At 35.3% G+C, this 19,880-nt stretch overlaps 1 protein-coding gene across 2 annotated transcripts in view; it reads left to right on the top strand.

Moving 5' to 3' along the window:
• Window positions 1-19,880, top strand: part of Abca5 (ATP binding cassette subfamily A member 5) — an 80,250-nt gene that overhangs the window by 28,060 nt on the left and 32,310 nt on the right. For both annotated transcript variants that reach the window (XM_015993851.3, XM_042283043.2), the window contains exons 8-18: window positions 217-405; window positions 1,828-1,975; window positions 3,132-3,300; window positions 3,995-4,053; window positions 11,989-12,099; window positions 13,313-13,488; window positions 14,071-14,190; window positions 15,222-15,360; window positions 16,569-16,659; window positions 16,839-16,978; window positions 18,522-18,641. In XM_015993851.3, coding sequence (XP_015849337.1) covers window positions 217-405; window positions 1,828-1,975; window positions 3,132-3,300; window positions 3,995-4,053; window positions 11,989-12,099; window positions 13,313-13,488; window positions 14,071-14,190; window positions 15,222-15,360; window positions 16,569-16,659; window positions 16,839-16,978; window positions 18,522-18,641 — 1,462 coding nt within the window. The remainder of the gene's footprint in view (window positions 1-216; window positions 406-1,827; window positions 1,976-3,131; window positions 3,301-3,994; window positions 4,054-11,988; window positions 12,100-13,312; window positions 13,489-14,070; window positions 14,191-15,221; window positions 15,361-16,568; window positions 16,660-16,838; window positions 16,979-18,521; window positions 18,642-19,880) is intronic.

The raw sequence follows: 19,880 nt of genomic DNA, 5'->3' as shown, positions 1-19,880 counted from the left end.
ATTATACAAATAAATGTAGGCATTAATATTTGTCAGTTTAAAAATTTTAAATGTGTATATCTATTTCTGTAAAAACAAAGCTTCCTGTAGCATTTAGAAATTATATTTTAACAGCTGTAGTTTCTCATGAATGCAACTTTCTTTCACAAAAAAGTTAATTTGCTTTTCTGTCAGTGTATATGAGTTATACATTAACCTAACATTTATGCTTTTCAGGTGTTTTTTGCTTTAATGCTGACACCTCTTTTTAAAAAATCAAAACACGTGGGAGTAGTTGAGTTTTTTGTCACTGTGGCACTTGGATTTGTCGGCCTTTTGATAGTCCTCATGGAAAGTTTCCCCAAGTCGCTGGTGTGGCTCTTCAGCCCTTTCTGTCAGTGTACCTTTCTGATTGGTATTGCCCAGGTAGGTAATGCATTCATCTTTCATTCGCCAAGTGTTTTCATCCGCCAAAGTGCTTGCCGGTTGGTTGCAGTGTCTTGTCCTACCACTAATAGCACCTTTTGTTTGTAAACAACACTAACATTTCTTGGGAAAGAAATGCAAGAAAATTGTTAAATTTCATCAGAAAGAAATATACTAGAGTATACCTTATATTTACTGTCACTTATAATGTCTCCAGTTTTAAGTTTTCAGTTAAATATCTTGCTTACAAGTTGTTCAGTTTTTGCTTTAGTGTATCTCATAACTTTGTTTCAGTGTAATAACTCAATTTATTAGAAGTCATTGGTTGAGTTCCAAATAATCTTCATTGTTCTATTGTAAACACTTAAATTTATTTCAGAAGAATGCTGAGCAGAAAATTGTGTATGACACAGAACAAAATTATCACGAGTAAAATACTAAAATATGTTTAAGTGTGTAGGGTAGGTTTTATTAGTCTAGGAGCCATAGAATTGTCATTTATCTAAATAATATTTAGAATTAGGGGAAGCAGAGATATCTTAGTGGTTAAGAGAACTAGCTACTTTTCCAGAGGTTCAAAGTCCAATTCCTAGCATCCCCATGGTGGCTTTCAAGTGGCTATAATTCTAGTGATAGGAATCTGATGCTCTCTTTTGCTCCTACGTGCCTGGTGCCTAGACATACATGTGGGCAAAGCATCTGTATACATAAAAAATTTAAATTAAGAATACTTATATTATAAATTTGGTTTTTTATTTTTCTTACATGTATAGTCAGAGTCAAATGAAAAAAATCTCATAAGGAGCTATTTATAGAGTAGAATATAAACTCAGTTATTATATGTGATTTATGTTTGATGTTATGTAGATGTTTTATGAGGTAACATTGCAGTAGATTATTTATAAATATATTAATCGATTTAATTACTTGAAACTTAAGAGTCATTGTTACACACTTTTAGACTGTACTGTTGCATACAAGCTTCAGAAACATAGACTGGGAAAAAAAGAATTAAAAGGTGGGCATGGTGGTGCATTCCTTTAATCTCAGCATGCCTTTAAATCCTTTAATCAGGAGACAGAGGCAAGTAGATTTCTGAGTTCAAGGTCACCCCAGTCTACAAAGACCCTGCCTCACAAAACAAAACAAAAAAACTCACACAGAATAGAAACCATGATTAAATGAATCATTTAGATAAATGTTCTCTCTCTCTCTCTCTCTCTCTCTCTCTCTCTCTCTCTCTCTCTCTCTCTCTCTCTCTCTCTCTCTCGGTGGTCCTTACTATTTTCCTTATAATGGCTTGTTACTAATTAGTTTTTAAATAGTTTTGTTAATGTCACTCTGGATAAAACAAATGATGCTTAGTAGTGTTAGCTTTGTTCTAATCATCTTTATGAATAAAGCTGTTGTTTTTGTTTTCAGGTCATGCATTTAGAAGATTTTAATCAAGGGGCCTTGTTCTCTAATCTGACTGAAGGCCCCTGCCCTCTAATCATCACTCTTGCCATGCTGGCTCTTGATAGTGTAGTCTATGTCCTCCTGGCTGTTTACCTTGATCAAGTCATTCCAGGTATGTGCTTGGTTACTGTAAGATTCTAAAGGAATTTTGCTCATATAGGGTCAGTTTAACTTTTTTTTTCCCTCCTAGTCAGAGTATTTTAAGTCTTTGGTGGTTTAATTTGCTTTTAAGTAATATATATGCATATATTCACAATATACATTATGTTGTGTATTCACCAGCCACTAGTGAACATAAGGAGATTGTGTAAAAAGAGAGATGTTTGTTTTGAAAGGTTAGTTGAACTTCACAACTCAATCCTTTATTATGTTAATCTCTTAAAACTATTTTATTTAACTCTTTAAAATCTAAAACTGTGAAGTAATCTTGTAACTCCAAACACTTTTCTTCACCTTTAAAAAATTTAATTTTGGGGCTGGAGAGATGGCTCAGTGGTTAAGAGCACTGACTGCTCTTCCAGAGGTCCTGAGTTCAGTTCCCAGCAACCACATGGTGGCTCACAACCACTTGTAATGAGATCTGGTGCCATCTTCTGGCCTTCAGGGACACATGGAGGCAGAATATTGTATACATAATAAATAAATCTTTAAAAAAATTTAATTTTGTTTTTAAAAATTAAAATACAATTATATCATGTGCCTTTCACTTTACTCCTCCCTCCAACTCTTTTCATGTCCCTGCCCCCCCAAATTCATGGCCTCTTTTTTTGTTGCAGTTACATCTGTCTGTCTTTCTGTCTGTCTATCTAAATATCTGTCTAAATGCATAAGTATATAAATACAACCCACTGAGTATCTTTAGTGATGTTTGTATATGATTTCAGGGCTGACCATGTCACCCTTCATCATTTACCGTGTATTCTTGATGTCCTTATTACATTTTTCTGTATTCCAGGTCTGGCTAATATGATAAATACCAGTTAATATGACTTTATTTAATTAATTATTACTAATTTTCTTTTGAGACAAGGTCTTATTCTATAATCTTTTCTGGGCTGGAATTTGCCGTGTAGTTTCTGCTAGCTTTAACAATAGAATCTATCTGCCTCTGCTTCCCAAGTGCTACGATTCAGTGTGTGTGCTACCACACCCGTCTAATATGACTTTTAAAATCAAAATTAAGAAAATAAGGTTATTTACTATCTATGATTTTAAAAATGCTTTCAGAAAGAATTTCTTATAGCTCTGCTTTTAATTTCTATTTTTAGGAGAATTTGGCTTAAGGAGATCATCTTTATACTTTCTAAAACCATCGTATTGGTCAAAAACCAAAAGAAATTATAAGGAGCTATCAGAGGGCAACGTTAATGGGAATATTAGTCTTAGTGAAATTGTTGAGCCTGTTTCTTCAGAATTTATAGGAAAAGAAGCTATAAGGTATGATTCATTTTTGGAAGTATAGGTAGAACTGATGATGGAAATTGTGACATTTAAATCCTATGTTATACTATCATAAAAGATGTGGAATGAGAAAATTCATATTTGTAGGCAGTTTGATATTGCTGACATGAAATGACATCTAGTTTATATCTCCTTTAATGAAAAATGAAAATAATCTGTAAATTCCTTGAAACAAGTGCTTCACTTAGAAGTTGTCTGAGCATGAAAAGGAGTGAATGATGCAAAAAATGGAGAGCAGCAGTGTACTTTTGTAGCTTCTTAGATAATTGTGTCCTTAATGTCACTTTTCTTTGGTTTTTTGTTTTAGCAGGAAGGTGGTTTATTATTTTTTCCTATTAAATATTTCAGCCTTTTCTTTCCTCCTCCATTTTTTTGTACAATAATGCAAATTTATTCTTGTTTTGAATATGTGATTACAAAATACCCCTCTAGTTCCACCTATCCATTTTTTTTCCCCCAAATTTGAATATCTGTTACCCGATGTACGTGTGTACATCACTGTCTCAAATAGTGTGGAGTGTATCATATTGCTGGAGAAATATAGCTAGTTCAGAATTTAAAAGGTACATCATAAAGCAATTAAGACAGCTTGGGTAAAAATATCATATGTGTAAACACATGTAATCATAAATTTTTGTGTATATTTCTAATATAAATCTGTGTTTTTCAGAATAAGTGGTATTCAGAAGGCCTATAGAAAAAAAAATGAAAATGTGGAGGCTTTGAGAAGTAAGTACCCTGCCCAGAATTTAGTCCATAGCATCATAGTATAAATGGAGAAGTTTAAACTTACCTGTTAGGATTTTCTGCCTTGCCATTATAGATACTTTATATGACTAATGTTGATAATAAAACTTACAGCATGGAAGTTAAGAAAGCCAGAAAGTGGTATCTGTTAACATGAGAATACCCAACTATTTGAACCAGTTTATATTCTATTCTTTTACACTTTATTACTGTGTACATGTATATATATTAGTTATCTCTTTTTAAGATTCTGTTTGTTGTGATGAACTATCTTGAGAATTGGGGTACATTTAGCAATATGTCAATATCTTCCAGGATCAGTAAAGTACACATGCACTGACATTTTTAATCTATGTGACTTTACTCTGGTAGGGTACAGTGGTATGTTAGTATAGTTTTATTTTACATTGGCCCAATACATAGTGCTCCTTATCATTCCTTCATTGGGCATTTGAATGTTCTTTTTTCTAAAGTACCTATTTAAGGTTTTTTTTTTTTTTTTTTTGGTTTTTTTGAGACAGGGTTTCTCTGTGTAGCTTTGCACCTTTCCTGGATCTCGCTCTGTAAACCAGGTCTGGCCTCGAACTCACAGAGATCGACCTGCCTTTGCCTCCCAAGTGCTGGGATTAAAGGCGTGTACCACCACTGCCCGGCCTAAGTTTTTCATTTTTAATATTTTAGGTTCATGGCTTGTGTTAGATAAAGGTATTCAGATATCCTATTCTAATGTGAAGCATGCCTTTTGGTTCTAACCAGTGTGTTTTGATGAGCATATGCAAATTCTTAATTTAAATTTGGTCCAGTATATGAGTCTGTCATTTCTGGCTGCAGTGCTATTAATGATAAATGATTCTTTAATTGTTTTACTTAACATTAAAGGTTAGCTATAGCCTCCAATGTGAGTTATTCAACTGGAAGTTACTGCCAATGCCAAGAAGCAAGAAAAAGAAATAAACAATACCCAGGTTGTAAAGGAACCAATGAAATCAACTTACTTTCAGATGAAATGATCAGTCTCTGTAATAAATATAATAAAACTAAAAATGTGCTTAGAAGAGTGACAGGGTACAAGATAAAAAATCAATTGTGTGTCTGTATCCCCTCATCAAATGATTGAAAATTAAAATAAAAAGCAGTATTTACTATAGCATAAAAATATTATGCACTTATAAATAAATCTGAGAAAAATGTAGAAGACTTATATCTTAAAAAGTATAGAACATTCCTGACAAAGCTTTAAGAACTAGACAGAAGCCGGGCAGTGGTGGCGCACGCCTTTAATCCCAGCACTCGGGAGGCAGAGCCAGGTGGATCTCTGTGAGTTCGAGGCCAGCCTGGACTACCAAGTGAGTCCCAGGAAAGGCGCAAAGCTACACAGAGAAACCCTGTCTCGAAAAACCAAAAAAAAAAAAAAGAACTAGACAGAAATACCATGTTTAAGGGTTGGAAGAATAAATGTGTAGGTGTGAATTCTATCCAGATTTTATAGATCACACTCAGTCAAAATTCTATTAGGCTTTTTTGTTCATTTTGAAAAGTGGATTCTAAAAATTATGTATAAATTAAATGACTTAGAATTCCCTAAACCAATGTGAACAACAACAGCAACAGCAGCAGATTTAGAGTTTATCATTACCTTGCTTCAAGATTATAGTAATCACAACTTTTTTCTTGGCGTAAAAGAAATAGAAAAAGCAGTGAAGCAGAGAACACAGAATGCTGTGGGATAATGCCCTTGTACACTGGTTTAATAAAACACTGATTGGCCAGTAGCCAGGCAGGTAGTATAGGTGTGGCCAGCAGAAGAGAAGACTGCTGGGAAGAGGAAGGGCTGAGTCACAAGTCACCAGCCAGACACAGAGGAAGCAAGATGACAAGGCAGAATTGAGAAAAGGTACCAAGCCACGTGGCTAAACATAATTAAGAATTATGGGTTAATTTAAGTGTAAGAGCTAGTCAGTAATAAGCCTAAGCTAATGGTGAAGTAGTTATAATTAATATAAGCCTCTGTGTGCTTACTTGGGGGATGTGAGTGGGAGAGATTTGTCCCAACCACTGGCCAGCTGGGACATAGAAAAACTCCAGCTACAACTGAAATATTACTTAAATTTTTATAAGAATTAATTTTCAATAAAGTTTAAAACAAAACTAGAAAAATATGAACTGTGATCCATGCTGAGCACTGTATACAAAATCTAGTGGAAATCAGGTCATACAACCAAATACAAAACTTATGACAATGAAACTTAAAGAATTAAAACAAGGAGAAATCTTTTGAGACTTGGTTAAACAGAAGTTTTATAGGTGTGGCTCCAAAAGCACAAACTGTATGCTATTGAAAAAGTCTTCTGCTCTTTGTAAGATACTGCTAAGGAAATGAAAAATGTAATAGATTGGAAGAAAGGTTTGTAAATCCTATGTCCAACAGAGCACTTTTATCTAGAATATTTAAAAATGCCTCAAAATGCAAAAATAAGAAAACATCAGTGTATTTGGAAGTTTTCCTGTCTCCCACTGGGTCCCATAATCACTTGGTCCCAAGTAAACACACAGAGGCTTATATTAATTACAAACTGTATGGCCTATGGCTCAAGCTTCTTGCTAGCTAGCTCTTACAACTTAACTCAACCCATTCCTATTAATCTATGTTTTGCCACATGGCTTCGTAGCATTACGTTCTCTCACATCTTGCTTCTCATGGTGGCGGCTTGCAGCATCTACCCCAACTCCACCTTTCTCCTCTCTATATATTTTTGCTTGGATTTCCTGCCTGGCTATAACCTGTTTTGCCATAGACCAATGCAGCTTTATTTATTAACCAATGGGAGCAACATATACTCACAGCATACAGAAAGACATCCCACAACACTTTCCTTTTTCTGTCTAATCAAAAAAGAAGGTTTTAACTTTAACATAGTGAAATTACACATACCAAAACAATTATCAAGCAATAATTACAGTTATACTAGCTAGTCTATTTGTATTTGGCAAACTTAGAAAATATTCTATCATCTCCTATTTTTGTGAGTCTAAAGTTTTATACCTAATTTATCTTTTATGATGACTAAGGAAAACTATAATTATAACACTCTAGTCTTCAACTCCATCAAAGATCCCAGAAGGATATAATACTCCTAAGTAAACAGGAAGTGCACTATAAATAGCTTCTAAAATTCTAGAAATGACAGAGACATCTGGCTGTCTGGATAGTAACCCAAAGTTCCTTTTGCAATATTGAGGCATTCATCTTTAGCCTGCAGGTCTAGAGTCTCTGGCAGACTTTTTTGTGAAGCAGAAAATTTGAAGGATTGTCTTACCTATTGGCAAAATTCATCAGTTGCTTTCCTCTGTGTCCTGCAGAATGTCTGACAGTATCTTCTGTGAAGCAGGAATCTGAAGGACCATCTCACCTTGTTTTGGCAAAGTTTAGTGGTCTCTTTCCCATGAGTCCTGCATGTCCAATTTATACAATATACTGTCAAGCATTCCAGGCAAGAGCAGTTTCTTGCCCAAATGGCCAGTGTTTCCAAGAAGATAAACTCCATATGGAGTGTCTTCGATGCCCATCTTCCTCTTTGAAGTAAATTGGTACTGCCAGGAGCAGATATGTCTCATTGTCCAGAAAAGTCTAAGTTTTTAAAACATTTTAAATGCCATATTCTGTAGGTCTATGAAGTGTTTGAAGATTACCTACCTGATTGAAATATATCTATATATACCTAGAAAACTAACATGACTCTAAGTTTATCGTAGATGAGTAATTATTATTAATCTGTATTTCTTTCTTTCTCTTTTTTTTAAAGATTTATTTATTTATTATGTATACAGTGCTCTGTCTGCATGTATGCCTGCAGGCCAGAAGAGGGTGCCATATCTCATTACAGATGGTTGTGAGCCACCATGTGGTTGCTGGGAATTGAACTCAGGACCTCTAGATAGTGCTCTTAATCTCTGAGCCATCTCTCCAGCCCCCCCCCTTTTAAATTTTTATTATTTATTTATTTATTTTGTTTTTCTAGACAGAGTTTCTCTGTGTAGCTTTGTGCCTTTCCTGGAACTCACTTTGTAGACCAGGCTAGCCTCGAACTCACAGAGATCTGCCTGCCTCTGCCTCCCAAGTGCTGGGATTAAAGGCATGTGCCACCACTGCCCTGTATTTCTTAATTATACATTACAATTTTAAATGAGTTGCATAAACATAATACCTTAAACAAGAGTAGAAATATACAGTATAATGACATTAAATTTGTATCAGTAAACTAAAATCCATAGCAATGTTAAACATTTCAAACAAGTTGTTGCTCTTTAAAAAGTAGATTCAATAATCTACCCTTTCATCCTATCATATCTATATTACCTTTTCTTCTCTAGAAAGAGATTGCATTTATAATCAACCTCCTTCAAATAAAAATAAACATTTATAAAGAATATTTTGGGAATTTGGGCATAGCTTTTCGTACTACTTCCTGCTGATTGGGTGTGCTGGCAATCTTATGGGGATCCTGAGAAAATTCAAGATACTGGTCAAATCCTGGGAAGACTGGCTATAACCTTTTTTTTTTTTAAATGGTTTTTCGAGACAGGGTTTCTCTGTGTAGCTTTGCGCCTTTCCTGGATCTCGCTCTGTAGACTAGGCTGGCGTCGAACTCAGAGATCAGCCTGGCTCTGCCTCCTGAGTGCTGGGATTAAAGGCATGTGCCACCAACGCCTGGCTAACATTTGTTGATAGCTACTATCTGTCAAGGTTCAGGAGGTCTCACTTAATCAAATCTGATCCATCTTAATCAGAAACAAATCCACAGCCTCTTGTTTCCTGTAGAAACAAAAGCAGAGCCTTTTTTCTAAAGAAACATATCCTTAGATCCAAATTTTGAAGTCCAGATACCTTTAAAATATATATACATATATATATATATATACATATATATATATATATATACATATATATATGTTTAACTTAGCCGCCTTTACAATCAAATGTCTTTCTGCATTTAGCTAATTAACAGTCAAAAAATTTAAAGAAAACACAATATACATAATCCAGCTCTCTGTGTATTTTCCATCTTTACGTGGCTTTTTTATATTACTTTTATTGTCTCTCTAAAGACTTTACTTTTTAAAACTATTTCTTTATATAACTGCCTATACTCATTTTCCTCTCTTTTCCAAGTTTTACACACACTGTTTAGAGGTTTATTCCATCCGTATCTGTCTTACTGTGTATCTATAATCCTTTTCTGACCAGGAGAGATTTTAAACTGCTAAGCTGCATAGCAGCTTTGGCTGACTCTGCTCCATTAGGTTTCCCAACATGGCAGAGGTACGTTTACTGCCAGCTCTGGGAGCCATGCTCACCGCCAACTCTGGGAAGCAGTGGATCTGTGCCTCCATCAAGCAGCTTGTAGCCCAGAAACCTTTTTTTTTTTTTTTTTGTCTGTACTAGCAAAAGCTAAATCTACCACACAGCGTCACTTTGGTGTATGGTGGCAGGAATCCACAATGCTGTGCTCAAACTCAAATGCTGCAGCATCTCTGTGCCACAGCTCACGAGAGACACAAACTAGGAAGCTGCTCTTGCCTCTTTCTTTTATTCATTTTTAAAATTACACTCATGATATTCATTACTTAAACTCATGATATTAATCACATTTGTGGTATTCATAGATTACATTTGCAGTATTCATTATATATATATATAATTTTAAATGTCGAATGTCATTTCTTGAAGGGGGTAGGAGGTCTTAAATACAGGCTTACAGCACAATGGGAGGACCCTGGAGAGCAGAATTTCGCTACTGATGTTTTACAATCTTGCATCTAAGCTGTTAACGCCCATTATTCAGGATACACAGACAAGGAACTTCCCTTAAGCAATCAGGAGGGTGGAACCTGGCAGGGAATTAGCACAGGGAGGATATCAAGGTCAAGGTCAGCAAGCAAGGCAACAGTTATCCAAAACGGGGGCCAGGGCCCTGCAGGTCCCCCTTTTATTAAAAAATGAGCTTCTGACTTGGGTTGCATGGGACGTCAGCAGGTCACCTTACCCGTCATGGAGATGCCTGCCCAGGCCACACAGGTGCTCTGTCTTAGGTTGGTGAGTGCCCCCCAGGCATTACCCATCTCTGAATACTCATTATCATACCGGCTCAATCATGTGTGAGCTGCAGAGTTAACTGCTGCCAAAGATCTCAAAGTGGCACTGGGCTTGCAATCTGTGTGTTCAATACAGAAAAGACCAACAGAGGTCCTATCTCACCCATAGCCAGTATTGCCACTGTTTTAGAACCCTTTTTAAAGCTTTCTCAGGTTTTAGGTGGAAATTCTTGCCCCACAATGGAACACAAGATGTAGCTGGAAGTTTTCCTGTGTCCCACCCGGTCCTGCAGCTGCTCAGTCCCAAGTAAACACACAGATGTTGTAAACATTAATTACAAACTGTATGGCCTATGGCTCAGGCTTCTGCTAGCTAGCTCTTTCATGTTAAATTAACCCATTTCTGTTGATCTATATGTTGCTGCATGGCCATGACGTTACTGGTCTGCTGACATCTTGTTCCTTGGGTGGCAGGCTGGTGTCTCTCTTGACTACACCCTTCTTTGTCTCCATCTTTAGTTTGAATGTACCGCCTAACCTTATTCTGCCTCGCCATAGGCTAGTGCAGCTTTATATGTTAACCAATGGTAGCAACATATATTCACAGCATACAGAAAGATATCCCACAGCACAACAGCCTGTGTGTTGTAGTTTGTTTCTTGTTGCGATAAACATAATGAGCAATATCAACTTGGGGAAGAAGGTTTTTATTGGTGAAATTATTAAGGCCATTCCACTTAGTTCAATCCATCATTGAAGGAAGTCAGGGCAGGAACTAAGCTGAAACCATGGAGGTACACTGCATGCAGGCTTTCTTTCTCTGGTTCAGCTTTCTTATATAACCCAGGACTATCTGCCCAGAGGTGGCACTGCCAACTGGGCTGGGCCCTCCCATACCAATCATCAAGAACAGGTCCCACAGACATGCCCACAGGCCTATGTGAAGGAGGCAGTTTATGAGACTCAAAAACTTGGGGATGTGTCCAGTTGACAGCTACCTAGGAGGCCATGTAATAAATGGATAAACTATTTAAACATGTTTTACCAGTGGAAAAAATGGGTAGCAAATCGGCACATGAAATTATGTTAAATATTACTCATTAAGGCAATACAAATTAAAATCACAATGAGATAATTAAAATTACAAATACTCATGATGTGTGTTAATGAGCATATAGGAAATATATACTTTACTGATCTATTTTGGTTGACATAAGTATGTGTGCACAGATTATTGGTATATTTGAGCTCCTCTGAGGTAATTATATTTATGATCTTGTTATAAGTTTCTTACTGAATTGTTTCCTACATTATTCTTTTAAGATCCCACAGTTTTAATTTGTTTGTTTTTTAAGAAACAAGGTTTTGCTATACAGCCTAGTATGGTCTTGAACTCTTGATTCCTCCTCTCTCTGCCACCTTAGTGCCCCACCACAACTAACTCACTTCCATCATTTAGCCTGGGCTACCGACTTGGGATATGAGACTTCCCTCTCCTTCCTCGTTTACATTTCAGCTGTGGATGCAGAAACACAGCTCTTTTAATTTCCTTGATAATTTTTAAAAGTCAGTACACAGAAAACCTTCAAATACTTTGTGTATACCTTAAATCTTAGTGTCAGAACAAATTAATAAGTTTATTTACATTTCCTGTTATTTAAACCACTGACTATGTTGATTCCACTTAACCTGCATAAACTATTTTGTTAACTTTATGTATTGAAATTTGTCTTTCTTAAGATTGCTTGGAATTATGAATTGCTGTATATAGTTGAACAGAAATTAAAAACACATTTGAGCCGCCTTCTTTTTTCCCTGAACTAGATTTGTCATTTGACATATATGAAGGTCAAATTACTGCATTACTGGGCCACAGTGGAACAGGAAAAAGTACACTGATGAATATTCTTTGTGGGTTGTGCCCACCTTCTGATGGTAAGAGTTTTCTCACTTAGAAAAAAAAAATCTTAAAATTTTGTAAGCATTATTAACGAAGGAGTCACAGTATGTAGCAATTATTTGTCTCTTTACATGTATACTAGATGATTTGTGTCAGTGATTTGGAATAGCTATTTCTACATCTATGAAGAAGTTTTTTTTTTGTTGTTTTTTTTTTTTTTTACTATATACACTATTTTTTAAAACAAAAAATTGGTTCCATGATATTTAATAAAGTACAAAAGAAATTAAAATTTTAACTACTTATTTTGATTTATTTAATATACCTATTTCCATCACATTTATATGTGTACAGGTCCTTATTCCTTATTTACATGAGAAAAATAAATCAGTAAGTAACTAATTGGAAATTAAATTGATATTGGGAAAAAACACAAAATCTCAATATGCAGATGAAGGAAAGAATGATAAATATCAACACTATCTTCTAAAATAAAATTTTAGGAGCAGTACCTCAAAGGTATAATCTAGATCTGGGATTGTTTTATAGGTGTAAACTCTGTGTAAAATGTTCATGTTTCTGCAATTACTATATTGTCAGTGAAGTAAATTTTGTCGTGAAGGGACCAGATAATATTGAATCTGCATTTCAACTTTGTAAATGAGACTTGACCTTCAAAATTAGTGTGACCTGTTCTTTGTTTTTATTTGCCATGTTCTCTGACATTAGTTATAATATCTTATATTTTAGACATACGATTTTTGTTAGAGTTCGCCATACATTATCACATGATTTAACAGTTCATAAGTGGAGCATATTACCATTCATTTGAGATAATAAGAAAGCTGGAATTCAAGACATTATGTTAAAGATCATACAGCCAGCTTGTGTAAAATTTGTAGATCTTACTTCATTATCTTATAGTATCTGAAGGTGAAAAAAGTCTTTACTGAACCATAAATATAAATAGTGTCACTGTAGTTACGTAAATGTTTCATGTTAAGCCTGTAGTTTATTGTTCTTTCCACTATATAATATGGCCTGGAAATGAAGGAAAATGAGTTTCAAATGTAAGTGAAAACATATCACCAATACTATCGAAATGAGAATGTTATGTCTTCTAAATTTATATTAATTCTTGCTTTGCATATATGTTGTAACAAAATGAGTAAATTATTAGTTACATCAAAACATGAATTTTTTTAACACTCAATGTCTTTAATGTAAATATAAATATTTTGCTTTTAGGCTTTGCTTCTATATATGGACACAGAGTCTCTGAAATAGATGAAATGTTTGAAGCAAGAAAAATGATTGGCATTTGCCCACAGTTAGATATAAACTTTGATGTTTTGACAGTAGAAGAAAATTTATCAATTTTGGCTTCAATCAAAGGAATCCCAGCCAACAATATAATACAAGAAGTATGTTATCCATATATAAACCATCACTGTATTTCCTATAAATTAATATACTTTGTAATAATTGTACAATAAATATGCTTGAAAATCTAAACATATAAAACCTATCTGGGCCAGTAAACAGAAAATATGAAGAACTAGATGGATGTGGAGTACATATCTTAGCACATGTGACTAATTCTTTTTTCGTCTGGAAGGTACTTACTTTCCCCTTCTTCCTCTCATCTGCTCTGCCCTCCTCCTCTTCTGCACATCACTCTCCCTGCCTCAGTACACACAGAGCCTTCAGACTCATCTTTTTCCCTTCCCCATTACCCAGCAAGGCACAAAATCGAAACAGACTTCCTCCAAGAACCTTGTTACTTATTATTTCCAAAATTATGTATAATATTCATAAAATTAAGCACATCCTAACATTTTTAAGTTGATATTAAAACTAATTTAAAATTATACTGCTTAAATGATGCTTAAAATAATACTTCAAAACTTAAGATACATAAAACTTAAGATATATAAAAATTAATTTTGATGATTATGGAAATTTAATGTTGTTAAAATGACATTGTTCACACTTTACTTCTACAGGTGCAAAAGGTTTTACTCGATTTGGACATGCAAGCCATCAAAGATAATCAAGCAAAAAAATTAAGTGGGGGCCAAAAAAGAAAGCTGTCTTTAGGAATTGCAGTTCTTGGGAATCCGAAGGTAAATATAGTAATAATTTCACTGATGAGATAATTTTAAATTATATTAGATATGAAAGGTTATGGGGCTTGAGATGTACTTTGGTGGTTAAGAGCACTGACTGCTCTCCCAGGGGACCTGTGTTCGTTTCCCAGCACCCACATAGTAACTCACAGCTGTTTCTCACTCCAGTTCCCGGAGGATCTGATACACTTTTCTGCCTTCTGGGGCACCAGGTATACATGAAGTGCACAGACATGCATGCATGCAAAAACACTCATACATATACAATAATAAATAAATTTTTAAAAAGTTAAAACACGACAAAAATTAAAGGGATAATTAAGTTAGTCACTATCTGGGTGCACTGATTTTACATGTGTTTGTTCCCTAGTTTGTAGAAACAGAGAAGCAACTTTGCCTTACACATAGTTAAAAAGCTCATGTATGTGTTTGTGACAGAGAGCCAATGGTAACTACTCTCCTGCTGTGTTCCTCCTTTCTACTGTAGCATGGGATCATGATGGATTCTGAATTTTTATTACCTGTACTTTCTGCTAGCACCCACTATCATGTTTTTTAAATTCAAAACAATTTGAAGCCAGACGAGGTGGCACATGCCTGTAATCCAGCACTCAAGAAGCTGAGTCATGAGTTCAAGGCCGGTTTAGACTACATAGTAAGAGTCTATCTTAATAAAACGTTCCCCTCAAAAAATAGAATAAGTGTCCTGTCCCCTGAAAATGCTTACTTATCTTGAAATGATATAGGACATTCTCTAAAAAATAACTTGCTGTATGTGCAGATTCAATTATATATAGCAATATACTTAATTTTTTCCACTTTATTTGTCCGATTGTTATACCAGTGTCTATATAAGTAACCACAGAAAAGATTCACTTACAATTTTAAACATTTCTACAAACTTTATATAAGAGTGAAAAACAGATTTTCGGGTGAAAATATTAACTTGAAATAGAGAAATTTTCCAGTATCTACATAAATTTTAAATATTTGGTTTTCTTGCTTTTTTTATATCTGTGTTCACTCAGATACTACTGCTAGATGAACCAACAGCAGGAATGGACCCCTGCTCTCGTCACATTGTTTGGAATCTTTTAAAATACAGAAAAGCTAACAGAGTGACAGTATTCAGTACTCATTTTATGGACGAAGCTGACATTCTTGCTGGTGAGATTTTTGCTTTACTTTTAAAAGATAAGGTCACAAGCCTGAAGAGAGATAAACATGGAAATGCTAAATCCCAAGGAATAATTATATCTTGGTGTACAATCTAAACAAAAATATTTTTAAAAATGAAAAATTATATATTTCTGTGTTCAGTCTTTCCCAAATCATCCTGAGTGAGTTCCCAAAAGAACTCATATAAGATTTTCCATATTACCATAGTCATTATATATTAATTTATTATATCAAAAAGCTATGAAGCAAATTGGCAAAGGGCTAAATCATATCAGGCACAGTCTGGAGGAAGCCAGGCACAGATTCCCAGAGTCCCTTAATTTCTCCATAGCTTACTTGTACCATTTTTATAAAATATTGTCTTATAGTTTATTAGAGACTCAGTGTCCATGATTCCTGTGGGGACTGGTCATAGAGCTACTGTTCCTAACAGAGCAATTCAAGACTTGATAACACAGAACAATTCTAGACTCCTTAAAGGAAAACAAGCATTCAGTGTAAACTATATTTGTGTGCGTGTAGAGTTTTTGACACTAATAGGAACCTTCCTCCGTCCAGATTCCCAGGTACAGGTCAAGGGTGAGCTTTATAAGCAGGTCATTCTAAGGCAGGTTTCACTGGCCTGTCAACCATTTATGTGCAGTTGTGTGTGTGTGTGTGTGTGTGTGTGTGTGTGTGTAAACCACACAGAGTCCAGGTTTATGTTAGAGTTGATTTTTTAACACCTAGAACAAAGGTCTGAGAGTTTGAACTACTGTAACTTCTTTTTCTAGCTGCTTGTGTAGTATAATAAATGGATAAGTTCACTCATCTCTTCAACAGTATCTCTATCAAAAAGAATCCAATGAACTAACGTTTTTATTCTTGTTATTATGTTTCCTTTCTTTGTACATTTGGTTATACAGGAATTATGAAAACTCCTGTATTATAAGTTCCTTTAAGAAGAGTCTGAGCTATGTGGGGTATGCACTCTGGAGTTAGGCTGCCTGAGTACAGTTCCTGACTTCATTATGCTAGTAGCTATGTGAAACATGTCTAAACAATATGTATTTGTCTTCTCTCAATATTCTCATCTGAAAAAAATAGGTGATGATCTTCTAGTGTCTTCCTCATAATGTTGTTGTGATAATTAATAATATAATACTTGGATGTATGCTAATTAACTTAGCCATTGAAATATGAATTCCACTTTGTAGATAGGAAAGCTGTCATATCACAAGGAATGCTGAAATGTGTTGGTTCTTCAATTTTCCTAAAGAGTAAATGGGGAATCGGCTACCGCCTGAGGTAACACTTGTTCTTCTGTGACTTTACTCTATTTGTATTTGTGCTTGACCTGCTATTACTATATTTAGGGCTTGCTATATTGTGCCTTAACTAGGTTAGTGATACAATTTAAACTTTCAGAATTTAGTGTTGGTTGTTTATGGAATAATCATAAAAATCATGATTTTGGCTTTCTCTAGCATGTACATTGACAGGTACTGTGCCACAGAATCGCTTTCTTCACTGGTCAGGCAGCACATACCTGCAGCTACTTTACTGCAACAGAATGACCAACAGCTTGTGTACAGCTTGCCTTTCAAAGACATGGACAAATTTTCAGGTATATTTTTCAGTTTCTTGATTGACTAGGACTTTTGTTTTGGAAATAGGCTTTTTGATGATTTTTCTATGTAATAGTCCCAGCTGCCAGAACTTGTAGTTTTTCTACTTTATCTAGTCTTTGAGCCTGAAATACTGAATACTAATGTGTGTGCTTCTTGTTTTTGCCTTTTTACAAATAGCATGTAACTATAATTTGTTAATTTAAATACTTAATGAAAATAAAGAGAATTATGTTTATGTTGTTAAGAAAAAAATTAGCTGGGCGGTGGTGGCACACGCCTTTAATCCCAGCACCTGGGAGGCAGAGCCAGGTGGATCTCTGTGAGTTCGAGGCCAGCCTGGGCATAAGAGTGAGATCCAGGACAAGCACCAAAACTACACAGAGAAGCCCTGTATCAAAAAACAAAACAAAACAAAATTAATTAAGTCTTGGTCTGGTGGTGCCCGTCTGTAATCATAGCACTTGGGAGACAGAGGCAGCCGAAGGATGGCTACAGGTGTGAGGCCAGTCTAGTCTGCATAGCAAGTCCCAGAGCAACCCAGCCAGTTCTACAGTGACCGATCCTGTTTCAAAAAAAGCCAGAATTTGTTGTAGATTTCCTGAGGACAATATGCATATCTCTGTGGTTTTTGTTGTTGTTGTTTGGTTTTGGTGTATATGTGTGTAGGGAGGCTTTGTGCATGTTTTCAAACAATTTCTATTTCAGAATAAATTATAAAGTAATTATTTTAATTTAGAATTATCATTTAAGTGCTATACAATATTTATTAATTTTAATTTATAACATAATGAAGTTATAATATTTTTCCATAAATAAAATTTCCTTGGCATTCTTTGGAATTTATAATAATGTTAAAAGTATCCTGAGACCAAAATCTTTGAGTGCCACTATGCTGATTAAATTTAATAATATTCTAATTTTTTTCTTTCTTTCTCTCTCTCTCTTTCTTACTCTCTTTCTTTTTTCTCTTTCTTGCTCTCTTTCTTTCTTGTTCTTTCTTGCTCTCTCTCTCTCTCTTTTTCCCTCCCTCCCTCCCTCCCTCCCTCCCTCCCTCCCTCCCTCCCTCCCTCCCTCCATTCCTTCCTTCCTTTCTTTCTCTTTTTCTTTCTCTTTATTTCTTGGCTTAGACCTCACCATGTAGTGCTGGCTAGTCCTCTTGACTCAGCCTCTAGATTGCTGAGGTCACAGACATGAATTATTGTGCCTGCCTGCCTTATACCCGTTTTTGAATGTATTTTAGACTAATTTGTATTATTTTGAGTGGTGTTGTAGGTCAATTTATATTAATTTTATTTTAGATTTTGTGTGTGGGGAGAGGGTATTTGCATGTGAATCCAGGTGCCTGTGTAGGCTTCTTGGAGGTATCAGATTCCCATGAGCTAGAGCTGTGAGTTACCCCAACATTGGTGCAAGGAACTGAACTTGGGTTCTTACTTAGTAAGAGCATATTTGCTTTTAACTGCTGAGCCATCTCTTCAGCCTTCTGCACAACTTATGAGAGCTCTATACCATTCGACCTGTGTTTTTTTTTTCTTCTAGGTTTGTTTTCTGCTCTAGACATTCATTCAAATCTGGGTGTTATTTCTTATGGTGTTTCCATGACAACATTGGAAGATGTATTCTTAAAGCTAGAAGTTGAAGCAGAAATTGACCAAGCAGGTAAAAACAGAACTAAAAATATCAGTCAGTGAACTAGACAAGACAAAAAATTTTATAAGCAAATAAATTATGCAACCTTATGAAGTTTGTGTTGCCTTGTGGAACCAAAGACAGAAGTAAATAAGTAGCTGAAGTATTTGTGAATAGTGATAGAAATTATGATATGATATTCTTGGAAGGTTTTATTGTCAGGGAGGACTTCATTGAGAAGATATTTGAACTGAGATGTCAATTACCAGAAAAATCCAGACATGCAAGTATTTTAGGACAAAATGTACTATATAAAGAAAATTTCTACTTCTCAGTTGTTGAGACATTAATTAGATGTCTTTGAAGTATGAAAACACAGGTCACCATGGCAGGAACTATGAAGAAAGTAATATTACATTGATGTCAGAGAGTACCCCAAGAGCCAGGTCATGTTTTGCTTCTGAGTCTCTGAGACGAGCTTCCTTTAATTTTTTTAGTACAATGTCAAGGGGTTTTAGAGCAAAGGAATAACATAGTAAGCCCTGCTTTGTGTTTTAGTGAACATGTTCGTGGTTGGGAAGATAGCGCCATTATAGAGCACTTGTCTGGCATCTCGAAGATTCTGGGTTTTTGTCCAGCACTGAAAAAATGTTTTTAATTATTGAATGATAACAGATCAGTGAGGAAACTTGTATGTAAATCTTAGTTTGAATCAGGATGGCAGTAAATTCTGCAAGAAGTGCATTTGTGTTGTATTGATCTCAGCAATAATGATTTGCTGAGGATTCTTAGGGAGGGATCAAGAATCAATCTCAAGTTTTTGCTTTGAGAACCTGATGTAGGATTGCTACTTCCTGAGGGTAGAAGGATAGGGTTATGTAAAGATAGGATGCATTTTTGGTGTCGTTGTTTGACATGTATCTGAAGCTAAGTGAAGATGTGAGGGCTAGACATGAAAATTCTGAAGTCAAAACAACACTGTTCTATGGAAATAGGTAAGAACACTTGGTGGGAGAATATAGAGGTGTAAAGGGCAACCCCCGATGGTAAGCAGTCAAGGAACAAGAGAAGGGCTGACAATTAGAATTTTCTTTCTTCACTAAAGAACAGAGAAGGGAAGTTTGAGAAAAAGCTGTCTTTGGGGAAAGAGAAAGTGGACATTTAATTGTCAAATAGCATACAGAGTAAAGTGAGGAAAGAAAATAGTTTTGGAAACAGGATAATGAGGGGCTTGGTAGTAGGTAAGACACTAGTGACCTTGCCAAGAGC

The sequence above is a fragment of the Peromyscus maniculatus genome, chromosome 8 (assembly GCF_049852395.1).
Source record: "Peromyscus maniculatus bairdii isolate BWxNUB_F1_BW_parent chromosome 8, HU_Pman_BW_mat_3.1, whole genome shotgun sequence".
Classification (NCBI taxonomy): Eukaryota; Metazoa; Chordata; class Mammalia; order Rodentia; family Cricetidae; genus Peromyscus; species Peromyscus maniculatus.
Note: the sequence above shows the minus strand (reverse complement) of the source record. Positions and strands in the feature narration are given on the sequence as shown.